Source organism: Chlamydomonas reinhardtii, chromosome 1 (assembly GCF_000002595.2).
Source record: "Chlamydomonas reinhardtii strain CC-503 cw92 mt+ chromosome 1, whole genome shotgun sequence".
Classification (NCBI taxonomy): Eukaryota; Viridiplantae; Chlorophyta; class Chlorophyceae; order Chlamydomonadales; family Chlamydomonadaceae; genus Chlamydomonas; species Chlamydomonas reinhardtii.
The window spans coordinates 4,892,926-4,909,583 of NC_057004.1; the positions used below are offsets into that span (position 1 = coordinate 4,892,926).

At 64.8% G+C, this 16,658-nt stretch overlaps 4 protein-coding genes across 5 annotated transcripts in view; all 4 read right to left on the minus strand.

Annotated features, from left to right (window-relative positions):
- CHLRE_01g033900v5 (uncharacterized protein) overlaps nucleotides 1-754 on the minus strand; it is a 9,904-nt gene extending 9,150 nt beyond the window's left edge. For both annotated transcript variants that reach the window (XM_043058686.1, XM_043058685.1), the window contains exons 1-2: nucleotides 477-754; nucleotides 1-16 (exon numbers count right to left, since the gene is read on the minus strand). The exon at nucleotides 1-16 is cut by the window's left edge and continues 34 nt beyond it. In XM_043058686.1, the coding sequence (XP_042928600.1) occupies nucleotides 1-16; nucleotides 477-632 (172 nt within the window). In that variant the 5' untranslated portion in view covers nucleotides 633-754. The remainder of the gene's footprint in view (nucleotides 17-476) is intronic.
- A 134-nt stretch (nucleotides 755-888) lies between these two features.
- Nucleotides 889-5,654, minus strand: CHLRE_01g033950v5 (uncharacterized protein). Its single transcript, XM_001690027.2, has 7 exons — nucleotides 5,157-5,654; nucleotides 4,827-4,874; nucleotides 4,525-4,686; nucleotides 3,810-3,938; nucleotides 3,272-3,407; nucleotides 2,135-3,056; nucleotides 889-1,800 (listed from the first exon to the last, which is right to left on the minus strand). The coding sequence occupies exons 1-7, from the start codon at nucleotides 5,604-5,606 to the stop codon at nucleotides 1,650-1,652; spliced, it is 1,998 nt and encodes a 665-aa protein (XP_001690079.2). The 5' UTR covers nucleotides 5,607-5,654; the 3' UTR covers nucleotides 889-1,649.
- A 144-nt stretch (nucleotides 5,655-5,798) lies between these two features.
- Nucleotides 5,799-12,014, minus strand: CHLRE_01g034000v5 (uncharacterized protein). The gene is made up of 10 exons (XM_043058687.1): nucleotides 10,554-12,014; nucleotides 10,266-10,442; nucleotides 9,869-10,070; nucleotides 9,392-9,582; nucleotides 9,002-9,172; nucleotides 8,631-8,807; nucleotides 8,327-8,476; nucleotides 7,967-8,081; nucleotides 7,519-7,784; nucleotides 5,799-7,287 (listed from the first exon to the last, which is right to left on the minus strand). The coding sequence occupies exons 1-10, from the start codon at nucleotides 11,643-11,645 to the stop codon at nucleotides 7,138-7,140; spliced, it is 2,691 nt and encodes an 896-aa protein (XP_042928601.1). The 5' UTR covers nucleotides 11,646-12,014; the 3' UTR covers nucleotides 5,799-7,137.
- Nucleotides 12,015-12,363: 349 nt separating this feature from the next.
- Nucleotides 12,364-16,658, minus strand: part of CHLRE_01g034050v5 (uncharacterized protein) — a 5,501-nt gene continuing 1,206 nt past the window's right edge. Inside the window, exons 3-8 of the mRNA XM_043058688.1 lie at nucleotides 15,828-15,926; nucleotides 15,197-15,379; nucleotides 14,593-14,790; nucleotides 14,202-14,335; nucleotides 13,720-13,833; nucleotides 12,364-13,388 (exon numbers count right to left, since the gene is read on the minus strand). Of these exons, the coding sequence (XP_042928602.1) occupies nucleotides 13,169-13,388; nucleotides 13,720-13,833; nucleotides 14,202-14,335; nucleotides 14,593-14,790; nucleotides 15,197-15,379; nucleotides 15,828-15,926 (948 nt within the window). The 3' untranslated portion in view covers nucleotides 12,364-13,168. The remainder of the gene's footprint in view (nucleotides 13,389-13,719; nucleotides 13,834-14,201; nucleotides 14,336-14,592; nucleotides 14,791-15,196; nucleotides 15,380-15,827; nucleotides 15,927-16,658) is intronic.

A 16,658-nucleotide genomic window follows, 5' to 3' on the forward strand; every position in this document is an offset into this window, starting at 1 on the left:
CAGTGCATCCGCCGACCTGTCGGGTGGCAGCAATGTGTGTGCGGAAGGGGGGGGGGGTTCGGGGGGAGGGGGGTAAAGAAAGGCGCGCGTGGGAGAAAGGCGAGCGAGCAGGCCAACGAGGCGGCCATTTGTGAAGATACGGCGGATGGGCACGGCGGACAGAGCCGGTCCGGCGGGAACTGTGGAGCAACGCGCACGCCAGCGCCGTAGGTATTAGCGATGCTGCAAACGTCACTATATGCAGGCCGGAACGAAAAGCAAAGGGGCCGCCTCGTTTCGGAGGTGGAGGGGCGACACAGGGCGACAAACAAGGCAACGGGCCGGAACGGCCGACATAGTACACCGGCCAGCAATAAATGTTCCACTTGAAACCTTAATTGACGATGTGCACTATCGCGTACGCTAAAAGAGGCTGATTTGTGGACTATCCACTTCAGGACCGGCTTAATTCACCCACTTCGCATAATAGCACCAACCTGGCATCTCAGGGGCTTCCTCAACTGCTGCTTTCGCTCCAAGGATTTCAGGAAGGCCTCGTCTCCGGGGTCCAGCTCCTCTAGTCGCCCCCACCGGGCGACGTTCGACCCCGCAGCGTAGTTATGCATATTCGCTGTGTCATAGTCCTCGTCCATTTGCGTTGCTAATAAGACACGCACGCCGCCTTGGGAGCGAGCGCACGAGCGAGCGACGGACGGCAAACTGGGCTAGGACGGGGGGAGGCTCATACTATGGTGTATGACGTGCTTTTGCGTAGTATGTAACGCAAGTCTACTGTATGACGTCTAAAAGGGCGGAGCCAGCCGTGAAGGGCCAGCCGGGCTTCTGCACGGCGCGATTCCGCCGTGTCACTCTACGCAGAAGGCCGAGCCTGCGTCCAGTCAGGGCTATATATAGCTAACTATCAACAAGCCCATTCCCCTTAACTTGGCAGGCCCTCCGTGATTTGTGTCCTCGACGCACTTTCGTCCGCAAGCGTTGCCACACTGGGCCCATGAGTAACCTACATAGTTCAATCATGGCCTATGCGTCTATGTTGGAATGCACGCATCGTCCTTTGGTTGGGTAACAACACTTTCTTCTAGCAGCTCGCGCAGGCCACTGGTCGTCGATCATATTGATAGGCATGATTTAAATTGCAGTTCTGGTGGAAACCGCGAGTCCTTCACACCTGCGGTCAAGCATCTCGACGCATTCACGCCCGAGGCCTTTTTCCCGCAGCCTTAGCCCGACAAGCCTGCTGAGAGAGCTCCAGTAGCTGGTCCACATGGTCAGAGTGATGGGTTTATATCCAGGGTCCGACGCTCGGGGACGTTAACCAAACTTCTGAAAGCGTGCCAGATGAGGCCCCGGCGCCCCGCCTTGCGTAACCGCAGTGAAAGTCTGGGAGGCACCTGTAATACGTCTGACAGATGGCTTCAATCTAATGGCTTCATTTCGAGCCCGGGGATACAGATCCGGCGGGACGGTTTCGTGGCATGCTGCACGGTTCGTGGCATGCGGCACGGTATTAGTCACGGCGCCGCCCGCATACTACCAAAACGGCAGGCCGCCCCAGCAGGCTGCATTCGGACTGCCGTCTACGTCTTGACACACACACTTACATACGTACACACAAACACACGCTGACGCGTAACCGTCCTCCTTGCTACCTACCGCCTTCCCCCGCCCGTACGGCCCGCGCCGCCGCCCCCACCGGCCGGCGCCGCGCCCGGCGCCAGCTGCAACCCATCCGCAAAGGCGAAGAAGTCGCACTGCCGCGACCGGTCCGTCAGCGACCAGCGCCCGCAGCTGTAGAAGTGCCTGTATATGTGCAGGAGTGAGAGTGCGGTGCGTTACAATAGTCCCCGCCGGGACTGCTTGTGCATGGGCCCCATGATGGGGCGCGTGGGCCCGTGCGGGCGGGCCGTGCGTGCACGTACGCCGCAATGCCCCGGGCGCGGGAGGGTGAGGGGCCGGCCCTGTCCGCCTGTGCGGGGACGATGCCAACACGGTGCCGAGCGCCACGCCAGGCACCGCCATGCGCAGCGCTGCGAGTTTCCCCAGGATATCTCGTGCACCTCCCGCCTCCCTCGTATGTGGATTTGTACCCAGCCCAACACGTTCAAAAACCGAGCCGCAAGCCCTTGCGACCCACCTGCCCAGGTTGGCCCCCGGCTTCTTGACGGTGCGCGCCCGCGCCGCCACGCCGCAGCGGCACCGGCCCAGCCAGCGCCCCGCCGTGTCGTACAGTGGCGGCGCCGTGGCGGCGGACGGCAGCACCGCCGCCAGTGACGCCGCCACTGCCACGCCGCTGCCGCCGCCGCCGCTGCCGCCCGGTCCGGGCTCAGTCCCACCCGTAGAAGCAGCCGCAGTCGCACCACCCGCAGCCGGAAAACCGCCATCTGACTTTGCACCCGGGTGCTGCGGCTGCGGCGGCGGCTTCCGTGGCGTGAGGCTCAGCACCGTCTGCCGCAGCCCAGCCACGACCTTGCCGCCGCCGCCGCTGCCGCCGGCGCTGCCACCCTTGCCACCATGGCTGCTTGCAACACGCACACCCCCGCCTCCCATCGCTCCTGCTCCTGCTCCTGCTGCCCCGGCTGCTCCTCCTGCTCCTCTCGTTGTCCCTCCGGGCGTGCCGTGCGGGTTTTCCCCGGGGTCCAGCAGCTCGACTGCTGCTCCGTCCCCCCGAGCCGGTGACCCACACCCTCCGCAAGCCGCCGCCGCTGCTCCTCCTCTCTCCACCGGCCCCTCACCCGAATCCCCTGCTCCAGCTCCTGCTGCCTCGCCTTCTGTCGCTCCCTGCCCCTGCTCCTGCTGCCCCTGCCCTTGCTGCCCCTGCTGCGCCTGCCCCTGCTGCCCCTGCTGCCCCTGCCCCTGCCCCTGCTGCCCCTGCTGCCCCTGCCCCTGCTGCTGCCCCTGCTGCCCCTGCTGCTGCGCCTGCTGCGCCTGCGGCAGCTGCTCCCTGAAGCTGTCTGTGACACGCAGCACGGCGCCGTCTCGCGCCATGCGGGCCGCCAGCGCCGCCGTGTTGCGGCTGTCGTCCAGACCGCTGTGCGCGCGGCCGCGCCACTCCAGGCCTGTGCGGCGGCAGCGGCGGCAGCGGCGGCAGCGGCAGCGGCGGCAGCGGGTGGGGTTTGCGCATGTCCGTCCGGCATCCTGGGCAGCGGCCCCGCAGCCGGTCCTTCCCGGCTCACACATGCAAAGCTACCCTGGCTCATCCTACATCTTACGTCCTACGGTGCATACGGTGCATGCGGTACGGCAATGCACTCCCAAGCAGGCAGCCACCCACCCAGTGACTCGACGCATGCCCGCAGGTTGCTGGTGCGCTTGTAGCGCTGTGTGAACAGGCGCTTCAGGTTGCACCAGCGCCGCAGGTAGGGCGGCCGCGGCAGCTTGCGCCACTCGCACTCGGTCTCCAGGCACACCTGCGCGCTCGCATGAGTGCCAGCGTGCGTGAGGGGTTGGGCCAGGGTGGGGGCGTGCGTCCGGCAATGTGCCTGTGTTCGGTGGAGCCCACGCGGCGGGCGCGGCAGACGGTGGACGTGGCGTGGCCACATGCGCACCGTGGCGTGTGTTGTGTCCTTTCCCAAACCACTCTCCTTTCCTCTGCGCGATGACACCAGCATACAGCTTTGCTCTGCCACCCAGTCGCCCAGAACAACCAGCCAACCGACATGAAATGCACACCCCGAGCGCCCCTCTCTCTCGTCTCCAGCCCCGAGCCCCTCCCCTCCTGGACATCGCCACTTCAAACTTGTGATTCCACCACCCCATCTTGCATGTACGGCACTTCCCATTCCGCCCGCCTCCCCCCCAGCCGCCCACACCTTGAGGTCCCAGTCCGTCCACGTCACGGGCAGCAGCGAGCAGTCGGGCCGCGCCGGCAGCGCGCCCCGCCCCCGCAACCAGCCGTCCAGCCGCTCCAGCACCTCGCCCAGCGGCGCAGCGGTGTCCACCTGATGAGGGGCGCGGCAGAGGACCGGGGGCGGGGCGGGGGGCGGAGGGGCGGGACAGGGGGTGGGGCGGGAACAGGTGTGTGTGTGTGTGTGTGTGTGTGTGTGTGTGTGTGTGTGTGTGTGTGTGGCCATTGCCATTACGCCTGCCCCACAGCCCCTCTGTTGCCCCGACACCGCCTCACATCACACAGTCCTTTCCCTCCACTTCTCCCGTCTCTCCGGTTTCCCCTCTCTTTCCCCTCTGCCCCGCCTCTCCTCCCCCCCCCCCCCGGGTTTTACTTAAGGGCCTTCATACACGACTACTACTCCCCTTAACTGATTGTAGAGCCTTTGCGAACCACAATCAGACGTCGAAACAGGTGACACAGCAGCCGCGGCGGTCCTACGTGCTGGCGCCAACGGTAAGTTTCCGCTGTTCCTACTGCACGTCGGCACCAAAGACCTGTAATTTCATCACTCCGTTCTCCACATAAACGGCTACCCCCCGCCCCATGTCAACGCGTAGGCCATGCTCTCCTCCTCGCTCTTTTGCATTGGGTTCGGTTTAGTTTGGGCTGGTATCTACAACCCCCTCCCCCCCGCGCACCTGCGCCTGCTCAATGCCTGTGAGCTCCACACAGAAGGGGTCCAGCAGCGGGTGCTCCGTGGGCCGCACGTAGGCCTGGAACTCCCCGCGGACCTCCAGGCTGTGCGCGTCCAGCAGCACACAGGACAGCTCGATGATTTCAACGGGGAACAGGTCGCGTCGCTGTGGAGGGAGAGGCGGGAGGGGACGTGAGGTGAGGGAGGGAGGGAGGAAAGGGAGGGTAGTTTGTGTCAGTCTGAGCTCCAGCTGTGCGCCTTCCACCCCGCCCCCGTTCCCTCATGCCGCCGGCGCCGCGCCCGCACCTTGGTGCATGTGGCCTCTAGGTCCAGGACCAGGAATAGGTCGTGAACCTGTGTGTGGGCGTCAGCAGGAACGACACGACAGAAGGTGGGCGTGAGGCTCACGAGGAGCATGAGGTACGTGAAGCACACACAGTCACACACAGGCACACACAGGCGCACACAGGGCACAAACGCAAGTAGGGGGGAACCAGACGGGGGCAAGGAAGTGTGGTCAGACGGTCGGGGCGAGGAAAGGAACTGCAGGGCAGGGCCCTCCACCAGGCAGCACGGCAGTGTGGCTCTTCACACTACGTAAAGCAGCTCCAGCACGTCACCCCGCACGGGCCGCACCTGGCGTGAGAACGTCTTGGCCGTGGGCCTAGCAAACAGGTCCTGCAGCCGTGGCCGCTTCGCTGGCGGCTCGCCAGCGCCGTCGTTGCGGCCGGAGGCGCCCGGGGCCCCCACCGCGTTGTCGGCGGCAGGATGCTGCAGAACGCCCTCCGCCGAGTCCTCGCCCACGGGTCCGTCAGCGGCTCCTTTCGTTGCAGCGTCGCCATGAGCCGCGCCCGCCTCCACGCTGGCTGGCAAATAAAGTTGCGGGTTATGCTGGACCTCCCCTGTCGCAACAGCGGAAGCGCGAGAAGGCGATGGGCGCGATGCCGCTGCTCCGGTCTGTTGCCCAGCACTCCACGTTCGGCCGCCAGGGCTCTTAGCACCAGATTTTACTTTCACGGCTGGCGAGTTCTTCCTTGCCATCAGCACCTCGAACGCGTTTCGCGGCGAGGGCGTGGGCTGAGACATTTTTGAGGCGGAACTTGGTCATAGCCCTCTCAGAGCTCGTCGCAAAAACGGTGCATGTTGTGTTCTGTTTAGCTAAAGGCAAAGTGGCCTGCGGTTTCGTGCATCCACCCGTGCATCGGCGCTGACCTGACCCCTTTTCCCCCCGCCGTGCAGCTCGTGATCGTGATGGAACATGGCAAGGGGCAGGAAAGCGTAGTCCCGATGTGTGTGGCTCCCACCCGTGCCCACATAAATGCGTAGCAAGAAGGGACAAGGCATTGGTGCGTCGTTCGCGCGCTGTTACTGTACCGACGGTAGCTGGCAGGTTGTGTCGATGTTTTGCTGACGCGCATTCCTCACGCTCCGGGCGCCCGGCCAAGGCGATAGCACCACACAGACTCAATGCGACGCCACACCGCGCGGATAGCATAGCCGATGCGCACCTGCAGGCAGTCGACCGGCGTCCACGGATGAGCTGTGTAGACGAGCACTAGCGTGCAGCTCGTGATGGAACATGGCGTGGAACTGTGCGCATTACATTCCGTCCATGCGCTGATAGCCTCACCTCTCCTGTGTACCGTTGTGTATCGCCAGGGCACACGCACGCACGCTCAGTCCTCATACGCTCTTACTAGCACGGACGCGCACGGCACTGCACGGTTACACGCTACGAGTGAACGCACCTCCACCCCCGTTCTTGACATCTGCCCGGCTCCCGAGCTCGACGTACATTCGACGCAACAAGCCCCGCACTCCAAAGCATTGTGACGCACACCCACATACCCAAACACATGCGCTCTCCAATTTGTTGGTTCAGTCCCCCGCCCACTTCGCTCTCTCGCTCTTTATGCCCCCAGCCAAGACCTCGCCTATCCTAATTCCTCTGCATTCCACCGCGCCTCCACAGCTAAGCGCGTTGCTTCATCTAGTCATTCCTGCTACGACCTATCCTCCTGCACGGACTCGAGCCTTCGGCTCATCGCCTGCTCCGCGTGTGCAATGGACTTCCCCCTACTCCCTCATCGGCCCACCCCATCGCCACAGCCGCATCATCCCGCTGGGACATTGGCCCCCGCGACACACGCCCCACACACACCGTCCTGCGTCAGCGCTGCCGGTTGGGCTCCTGCAACGCGGCACTCCGCCTTCCTGTGCCGCGGCCTCCTGCATCGTCCTAGCGATGCTGGAGCACGCCGCGAACACATACACCCACGCACACGCGCTTCACCGCACAGGAACGGACACAAGCACACCCATATGCACGCAACGCTGCTCCTAACCTCCGCACCCGACCCACCCTATCTCTCGCCCGCCTCACCACCTGGACGTTTCTTAAACCTCTGGACGCGCGGCTCCGTCGCCCAGCGCTGCTCGGCTTCGATAAAAAAAAAACTGCCGCCTCCGGCTGCTGCTGCCGCCTCTGGCTACCCGCGCGCGCCACCAAGGCTGTGACTCTGCTCCAGGCGCCGCTCCCGCCTCAGCTGCGCACCGCATCGCGTCCCCACCGCGGCGTCCGGCATGCCTCGAGCTCTTCCGAATCCAAGTCCACACCTTACATGGCCATGCCGGTGGCCTTCTTCAGCAGGTCGATGGCCCAGCTGACGTTGTTGCCGGACAGCGAGTCGTCGCCGCACTGAATCACGTACTGCACCAGCAGCGTCCAGTCCTTGCTGGGCTGCTGCGCCAGGCCCGGCCCGGCGGCCTGCGTTCGCGGAGGGCGACGACAAGCACACGCGGTCAACAGGCGACCACGTAGCGTTGTAGCGAGGACGATTCGGCGTCTCCTGTACTTCCCGCCACCCTTGAACCCGTTTAACCTCTCCCCTGAGCTGGGCCTTGGCCCCGCAATCGCGTCGGTAAGGCTGACGCGCCACCCACAAGGCCTCCACCCCCGACGCCACCACCCCCCGACGCCTCCACCCCCGGCACCCACCGGCAGCACGCTGCACAGGTCGCCCAGCAGCGCGATGGCGGCGCGCGCCACGTCCTCGTCGTAGCAGCCGTCGCCCGCCGTCTTGTCGCCGCCGACGGAGGACACGAAGGCGAACACGGCGGGCAGCTCGGCGGTGAGGCGGTCGCGCGAGGCGGCGCCGGCGGGCGTGTTCTTGACCATGTCGTCGCCCAGGCCCTGCGCGATGCCGCTGACGGCGTCGATGATGCCGCGGCGCAGCATGTTGTTGTAGTCGTAGGTGTCGTAATCTGCGGCGTGCAGAGGGGCGGCGCAGGCCGGCTGGGGGCGTCACAGGGCGAAGAGGGATAGAAAGAAACGCAGCCCGGCTGCCCCCTCTCATCAAGCTACTTGGGGAACACGACTGGCGAACTTCTCGCCCCCCACCCTACACATCTGACGCCCGCGCCCTCGCAACCGCTCTCGCCCTTACCGTTGGCGGCCACCATCTGCACGCTCATGCCCATGGCCTGGCGCAGGATGGTGAGCACGGCGTCCAGGTACTTGGCGAACTGGCCCTCAATGGCCAGCGCCATGTCGCCCAGGACCTGCAGTGGCGGCGCCACAGGCAGGTCGTGAGAGGAGTCGTGGGCGTCATTGAGAGGTCATGAGAGGTTATGAGAGGTCATGAGAGGTCGTGACGCACAGGTAGCGGGGCGTAACAGCGTCTTCAAGCACTACGCATATTGCCCACTGCATCGTGCGCAGGCGCCGGTCACAGCCGGCCCCCCGGGCCTCTCTCCCCGGCCACGGCGGCCCCTCGGCGACTTCTCCCGCGCTCCGGCACACGCACCGTGAGCAGCTCGGGCTTGATGTTGCGGTGCACGGTGGGCGAGCCCAGGTTGGCCAGGATGATGGACACCAGCTCGTCGCAGTAGGGCCAGATGGCGGCGCTCACGGCGCGGCACACGTCGCCCAGCACACCCACCGTGGATAGGCACACCTGCGCAGCAGGCGGTGACGGCGGCGGCGAAAGACTTGTGGGGTCTGCGAGAAGGCCCAGACACCACCAAGAGCCATGCCGCCACACACGCACGTGCGGGCGATTGCTTGCGAGAGGCTCCATGCCTGTGTCTCTCTCCGTTTCGCCCGCTCACCTGCCAGGCGGTGTGGTCCTGCAGGCCGGCGCGGATGAAGGGCATGAACTGCGGCAGGTACTTGTCAAAGTCGGGGCCGGTGGCCACGGTGAAGGTGCCGGCCGCCAGCATCGCCTCCTCGTGCACGCCCGCGCCGCCCTGGGTCATGGTCAGCACCTTGAGCAACGTCTCCATGATCTGCAAGGTGGGTGGCAGCGGGAGGGAAGGATGACGCAATGCCGTCACACATTTAGTTCCGGAACAATAGCCCGAGGAGCCTGAAGTTTAGCATCTCTTGCGTGTCGGCGTGTCGCATCAAGCCGCACCACAGGCGCCGCCACCTCCCCAGGTTCCCCCCGGTCCCACCCAGGCCCAGCCAGCGCGCGGCTCACCTGGTCCCGGTACGGCACCAGCGCCGCGCGCGCGTCCTCGCTGCGGCAGAGGCGCTCCATGCAGACCTGCAGCATGCCGCAGAACTGGCCCTGCAGCGTCGCCATCTTCTCCGCCGCCTGCTGCGACCCCAGCGGCACCGCCAGGTTGGCGTTGATGGCGTTCAGCACAACCTGCAAGCGAAGGAGGCGGAGCGGAATACTGTGAACACATGTGTGTTGGCACCAAGTGTGCCTCATAATCCAGCGGCCCGACGTTCCAGCACTGCCGCCAGCCTCCCACCCTCCACTCCCAACCTTTCTCCAAACCACCCGGCCCCGCCCCCGTTCGTGCCGCGCACGCCACCACGCAGTGCGCAGCACAAACACACTCCAGCAGCCAGGTGCACGCACCGTGAGCAGCGTGCCCACGAACTCCAACGTGTCGCGCGCGCTGGTGCGGACAAGGTCGTTGATGGCCTCGTACGCCGCGATCTGCGCTTTCCCGCTGTTCTCCTGGGAGGGGTGGTTGCGGAACACCTCCGCCGCCTCGTACAGCTTCTGGATCAGGTCCTTCAGGAAAGGCGACAGCGGCGAGGTGTCCGCTGCGCATGGAAGGACGGGACAGGGAGGGACGTTGGGGAAGGTGCGGGGGCAGATGTGTCTGTTTCGGCGCTGCCACCTCGCCTGGCAGTAGGCAGCGCACTCAACCCCGGTCGTTTTCCATTGGCACTTGTGGTGCCGTCTTCGACTCGCACGCCACAGCCCAACGTGCCCCTTATCTTTTCCCTTGCCATTACGGTGACCGTCGTACGCTCCCACACGCCCTCGCCGCACACTCCTTCGCGGCACCCGAGCCTCCAGCACCCTCAACCCAAGTCCCCAACCCACCATCCCCGGTGTTGAAGCCCAGCGCCAGCAGGCGGATGGCGTCACACACGTAGTAAGCCACACGCGGCTCGTCCTTCAGCGACTCCACCAGCGCGGTCAGCAGGCCCGGCAGCATCTCCTTGCTCACAATGGGCGCCGCGCCCTCCGCCTCCGCGCCGTGAACCTGCTCAAACACCTGGCCCAGAGCCCAGGCGGTGGTCTCCTGCGAGAGGGGGAGAGGAGGGCGGTGCGCCACGGATGATAGTCAAAAGCTAGTTGCTATGTTTACCTAGGTGCTGTCCCCCTTTCCGCAATGCGCCCACGCCTTGCCAAGCACGTCGCATCCGTCCCCATAACGCTGGCGCCCGCCCGCCCTGCCCTCCGCCCTGCCCTCTGCCCCGCCGCCCTCGCGACGCACCCGGACGACGCGGTGCGGGTCCTTAAGCGCGCTGACCAGGTAGGACAGGCCCTGGCGCACGTAGGCATCCAGCGAGGCCACGGAGGGGCCCTCCATGATGGAGCCGAATGCAAACGTGGCCGCCTCGCGGAAGTGCCAGTCTTGCGCCGAGATGTTGGCGGTGATGAACGGCATCACCTGCGGAGGAGTAAATGTGCGTGTGAGACTGTGTGGGCGGGCGAGTGCTAACCCCTGAACAGCCCGCACACCGACCTCCGTCACGGACCCTGCACGCTCGAGCCCGCGCACCTGCGGCACGATGCGGTCCCTGCAGATGCGCGCCAGCAGCTTGACGCAGAAGCCGGCGGCCATGGCGCGGTTCCAGGCGCCCTCGTCGTCCAGCGCCTCCTCGTCCTGCTTGGTGAGGCACTCGAGCAGGATGGGCAGCAGGTAGTCGGCGGCGCTGACGATAAAGTTCTTGCACTCGTCGTCCTTGCCGTCGTCCAGCAGCTCCAGCTCGTACTCAGCCACGGTGCTCCAGAACTCAATGGCCTGCGTGGCCACCTCGTCATTGTCCTCCTTGATGGCCTTGGTGGTCATGCCGTACAGCTCCGTCATGTAGGCCTGGAGCTTGGGGTAGTAGTTGTCGGCGATGTTCTGCAGGCACTGGAATGCCGCCACGCGCATCTGCTCGCTGGCGGCCTGCGTGCCCTGGCACACCACCTGCATCAGGTAGGAGCGCTCGTTCTCCACCTCGAAGTTGTTCTTCGCCAGGTGGATGGCGTTGGTGAGCGCGCGGATAGCCGCAAGGCGCGGCTCGTCCGGCTCGCCGGGGCCCATGCCCGCCACCACGGCGGTCAGGATCATGTTGACGTTCTCCGGGGAGAGCAGCGACTCGTCCACCTCCTCGCAGATGTAGCCCAGGGTCATGAGCGTGGCCTGCCGGGTCCCGACCGGCGCGGGCGGCTGCGCGCCCATGTTGTTCAGCAGCGATGGAATGAGGTTGGGCCACTCCTTAGCCTGCAGGTCGATGCCCGCAATTTTGGCAATAACCAGCGCCGTGGTCTTCCGCACATCTCCTTTCGGAGAGTGCAGGCACCGCAGCAGGACGTCGCGGATGTGCTGCTTGAGCTGTGCGTCTGTGCTCATCCACTTGTTCATCAGGTCCGTGCGGCGGGCAGCGTCCTTGGCATCGACCGAGTTCTTAAGCTGGAGACCAGCTGCCTGGCGGACGTCGTCTGGGCGCTCCTCATTGCCCAGCTCGTTGGTGATGCTCGCCAGGTAGCTAGGGAAGTTCGTCTGCTTCAGCTGGTCCAGGTGCTGCTCTGCCTGCTGGCGGATGTTGGCATCCGGCCTGAAGGTCGCGGCCAGCGCCGCCGACAGATCGACGACGGCAGCCATGACTATAAGGAAGTTGGCAGAGCTCTGGCTCTGGTCAGAATCGGCTTGGGCGCAAAGCTTCGGATCGACACAAACACGGCGAAAGCGGCTTCTGTAAAGCTACCTCCAAGTTTGTGATCAGGTAGGCAGCAAGTACAGCCTCAGTAGGAGCGCAGGTGGGGTCGGAGAGTTTAGACAAGCAAATGCCCGCGAGTTTAAGATCCTATGCAGCGCCTGACGAGGTAGGAGTACTTGTGCCGTCCACTCTGCGGCCTACCTAATGCGTATGGGAATGAGTATGAAAGCTTCGCCTGTTTGCGGCTGTCGGTCGCGCTTGGCGCGCCTCTGCATGGGGCCGCTCAAATTGAACGCCTCTGACTGGGCTCTCCCCCAAAACAGGGTTGTTTTCAGTCTCCTGCATAAACTGCGAATGCGCTGGTGCCGCGGTGAAGCGTTCGGCCGCTCAGGCGTTTCTTGACCAGTCGCAGCCGCCGGGGCATGCGGGAAATTGGCGCGAGCCGTCTCCGGGCCGACCCGCCGGAGCGCCCTCCTGCTCCCGTAACTTGAAACGCTGTAATGCACACGCGGAACAGGGACAAAGCGTGTGTCTGTAACCCTGACACGCTTTCCACCCCTGCAACACCCTGGCGGACCTTTCGACTCCTCCTACTCCCTCGGCACTGTTCCTCCTCCCGCGACACGCCGCGCGTGCAGGCTATTGGGTTGGTCGGCTGTGTTATAATCCACATAATTACAGATCGTCTTAAGCTGCGTGACTGCGTGCCCAAGGGTGCACACTTCCCCTCGATATGTCATCCTGCCTGCCCGAGTTGCCTATCTACCTAAGCAGCCTAAGCTCAACCTGCTCACGAGTGACTAGTCCGTCCAGGCAAGTAGTAAACTACATCTTACTTAGTTACGCAACGGACGCGAATCCTTCCCAGGCCAAGGGGCGCCTCAGACAGGCACTACCCCGACTGACACACGCCGTGCCCATCCCTGCGCCGCGCTTGCGAGCCCAAGAAGCCTACGGAACTGCTCAGCGCCTCGACGGCCTACCACACTACCACACACTGCTTTCCTTGTGCAGGATGCGGCCCTCATGACCTTCATGAGACACGTGACCACGTCCGCTGCGAGACGGCGCCTGTGTACGGCGGTACGGGTACTCGGCAGTGACAGCAAGGCTGCCACCCCATCATGCTCCATGCTGACTGCCGACACTCTGTCCCGTACACCCAGTGCAATGTCGCTCCAACCTACAGCACCCCCCCTCATCTCCAGCTCCATCGCAGGCACACCGCCAGCTACAACTCAATGCTGCACACTACCGCACACGCCCCACGCTCAACACAGCTAAGCTCACTCACGCCCGCTGCCTCGCTCGCCCTCGCTCGCACAGACACCACCACGCCGCTCACGCACCCTCCTTCCCCCACCCAAAGCAGCTGCATACACACCTGCGTATCTCCTTCCCTTACTCTCTCCAGCACCAATACATGCATACACACACATACACACCCACATACACGCAAAAAGCCTCATTACTGCGGCGCGCCCTTCCCGCCCGGCCCCACGTACGCCTTGAGCCGCTCCACCGCCGCCTGGAGCTTGATGTCCTCCTTGCAGTAGCAGAAGCGGACCAGGTGGGTGGGCGGGCGGGGGCCCACGTAGAAGCCGGAGATGGGGATGGTGGTGACGCCGCCCTCCGCCGTCAGCCGCTTGGCGAAGTCGGCGTCGTCCTCGCCGGGCCGCTGGAACTTGCTGCGGGGGAGGGCGGTGGCGGACAGCGGCAGCAAAGGCGGGGAGGGAGCACAGGGGTCGTTGGGGTGGGGATGTCGGGTTGGTGCTGCCACGGTACACGCACAGCTGCTGCTGGGGACGATGGAAGCCTCTAGGCGGGGCCTTGATTCTCATCAAAACGACCCCATCCACACACTCCAAACCGCCAGCCACGCGCAACCCCAGCCAGCCACCCCCCAACACACACACACACACACACACACACACACACACCTACGTTTTCCCTTGCTCGTAAGCTTAACACACACACACACACACACACACACACACACACACACACACACGCGCCCACCTGACGTCTGCCACCAGGAAGTAGGCGCCGTGTGCGGGCAGGCAGTCGAAGCCCAGCGCCGTCAGCTCGGCCTCCAGGTACCGCCGCTTGGCCTCCAGGCTGGGGCCCAGAGAGCTACATGAGTATGTGTGTGTGTGTGTGGGGGGGGGTTAGGAGAGTGGGGGTGTGAGGGAAGGGTTGGGAGGTTGGGGGAGGGGGAGGGGGAGGGGGTCGGGCCAAAAGGTCACAAGGGACGACCTGCCGCGGGGGAGGCGCTGCGCAGCAGCCCCAGGCCCGCCAGCAACCCGGTCCAGACGCAATTGGTTTCTAGAGGGGGAGTCCAAATGCAAATGGGTGCTAGGAGAGGGGTGGCAAGTACCGTACCGTAACACAGGCCAACGACCCCCATGGTCCCGGGTATTCCCCTCAGACCCCGCCCTTGCAGCCCCGCCCCCGAAGCCCCTTCCCCCCTCTTCCCCTGCTCCCCCTCTAGGGCTGCTCACTGGTAGAAGTCCGCCTCCTTGTCCAGGCCGTGCGCCACTGCTCGCTGCAGGCTGGAGGGCACGGTGAACACCAGGAACTGGTGCGCCTTGACGATGGGGTTCAGCAGTCGGGCCGGGCCAGTCATCCAGCCCACCTGGCAGGTGGAGCAGCAGGAGCAGGAGGAGAAGGAGAAGGAGGACGAGATGAGGAGGTGAGACGCGGTGGCGTGCGGTGGGACGGCACAGGCGACAGAGGCGAAAACACTCACCACCGATCTTCTCCCCTGTCCGCTCCGCGCCCCTTGCCTTCTTGCTCCCGCCCCCCTCTGTGCCTATAACTGTGCTTCTTCGAAAGTAATAATGTATGTAACCCCCAAACCCCCCGCCCGCCCCCACCCCCCGCCCCGCCCACCTTCCAGGCGGTGAAGCTGAAGGTCTTGCCCGCGCTGCCCAGCCGCACGCAGCGCTCCTTCATGCCCGGCAGCGAGCGCAGCGACACGTGCGCCGCGCCGCCGAACACCAGGTGCTCGTACACCTCGTCGCTGAGGGCGATGAGGTCGTGGCGCACGCACAGCTCCGCAATGGCCTCAAGCTCGGGCCGCGTGAACACCTGCATGCGTGCGTCAGAAAGCACGAGGATTGGAAAATGCAAAGCGTGCACGCAAAAGTGTGAATGTGTGTGTGTGTGTGTGTGTGTGTGTGTGTGTGTGTGTGTGTGTGTGTGTGTGTGTGTGTGTGTGTGTGTGTGTGTGTGTGTTGGAGAAGCACGTCAGGAAGGCGCACGTACATACTTGTGGCCGGATAAGCGCGCGCATATGCGTACGCACCTATGTGGTGTGCGAACGTGGGTGGGATTGCCGGGTGGCGACATGCCCTACAAGTCCCGTCCTCTCCCCGGCTATTCCAAGCATCTTTGCCAACCCCCCCCTGACACGCACACACTGCTCCCCGCCAACACACAAACACACACACACACACACACACACACACACACACATGTCCACATGCCCACCCACCTTGCCGCTGGGGTTGTGCGGCGTGTTGATCATGATCATCTTGGTGCGGGGCGTCACCGCCGCCGCCAGCTCCTCCAGCGGCACGGAGAAGTCGGGCAGGCGCAGGCGCACCGGCACGATGACGGCGCCGCTGCGCTTGGCCATGGAGGTGTAGCTGTCGTACATGGGGTCGAACATGATCACCTGCACTTTTACACGTGTGCGTGCGTGTGTGTGTGGGTGTGTATGTAGGTTCGTATGCTCGTAAACGTATGTTGGTACGGTGTACGGCGTGTGTGCGGTACATGTGCGGCGTGCGGCGAGGGTACGGCACTGAATGCACGGCGGCAGGTGTGGTGGGGCCCCAGCGACAAGCTACGACAACCCCTTTGGCTCTTCTGGGAAAGGCGGCGCCACCAGATATGACGGTGGGAGCCTAGCCACGCGCAGCTGCGCCCCCTGCACTCTGACCCTTCCTGTGTCTGTCCTGGACTCCATCACCTCTGCCCCCGCCCCTGCCCCACTTTCCAGCCCCAGCCTGATCCCCTTCGCCGCCCACCATGTCCCCCGCTCCCGCCAGCCTCCTACCCCCAGCCCCCAGCCCCCAGCCCCCAGCCCCCAGCCCCCAGCCCCCCATTCCCCCCCAGCCCACCTCGTCACCCGGGTTGATGAGTCCCAGGAAGGCCGACGCCAGCCCCTCCGTGGCGCCCACCGTGATGAGCGTCTCCGTGGCCCAGTCCACCAGGATGCCCTGGGGGGGGCGGAAGTTCAGTTAGTTTAGTTCAGACCCGTGCTGCGGAGGCTGTTGTTCTTGGGGACTGGAACATGGGGGGCCGTACTCGTGCGTGGCTGTTGGTGTCACGACGAGGCAGTACGCGGCGGGGCACCCATTACCACTACCACTACCCGGGCCGCCTTGCACTCCCGCCCAGGGGTTCCTGCTCCCGCTACCTAGTGGCGCTGATGGTGGCGCGCCCGGCCAGTCACAGCCACCGCCGCAGCCGCAGCTGCCAGCACCTGTGTTGCCGCTCCGCGCGCCGCCTGCCCCTATCCTACCATGCTCCCCTCCCCTTCCCCTCTTCAACCTGCCGCCCACCCCCTCGCGCTCCCACCTCAACTTGCTCCAGCCCCCTCTCCCAGCGCCCTCTCCCAGCCCCTCTCCCCGAAATCTCCCCCTCCTTGCCTCCTGCCTCCTGCGACCCCTGCTTCCCGATCTGTGCTACCCCTCCCACAATCCCGCTGTCTCCTCTGCCCTTACCCTGTTCTCACTGCCTTCACCTCGCAACCCCCGAGGTGGCCCCCTACCCCCTACCACGCCTCCCGCCTCCCTCATCCAGTCATCCCTCATCCCTCCTCTTCCTCCTCCCCCCGCCCTCTCCTCCCGCCTCCCGCCTCCCTCTCCTCCCTCCTTTCCTCCCTCCTTTCCTCCCTCCTCTCCCTCCTCTCCCTCCTCCCCCTCCTCTCCCTCCTCTCCCTCCTCCCG

What these genes read in the sequence shown, in the direction of transcription:
- CHLRE_01g033950v5 (XM_001690027.2), bottom strand. Translation starts at nt 5,606, where the DNA reads ATGTCTCAGCCCACGCCCTCGCCGCGAAACGCGTTCGAGGTGCTGATG. An exon ending in TAGAGGCCACATGCACCAAG is followed by an intron (nt 4,687 to 4,826) that starts GTGCGGGCGCGG and finishes CTCCCTCCACAG; the next exon opens with CGACGCGACCTGTTCCCCGT. An exon ending in CAGGCATTGAGCAGGCGCAG is followed by an intron (nt 3,939 to 4,524) that starts GTGCGCGGGGGG and finishes GCCCCTCATCAG; the next exon opens with GTGGACACCGCTGCGCCGCT.
- CHLRE_01g034000v5 (XM_043058687.1), bottom strand. Translation starts at nt 11,645, where the DNA reads ATGGCTGCCGTCGTCGATCTGTCGGCGGCGCTGGCCGCGACCTTCAGG. An exon ending in ACCCGCACCGCGTCGTCCGG is followed by an intron (nt 10,071 to 10,265) that starts GTGCGTCGCGAG and finishes CCCCTCTCGCAG; the next exon opens with GAGACCACCGCCTGGGCTCT. An exon ending in GCAGATGGTGGCCGCCAACG is followed by an intron (nt 7,785 to 7,966) that starts GTAAGGGCGAGA and finishes TGCACGCCGCAG; the next exon opens with ATTACGACACCTACGACTAC.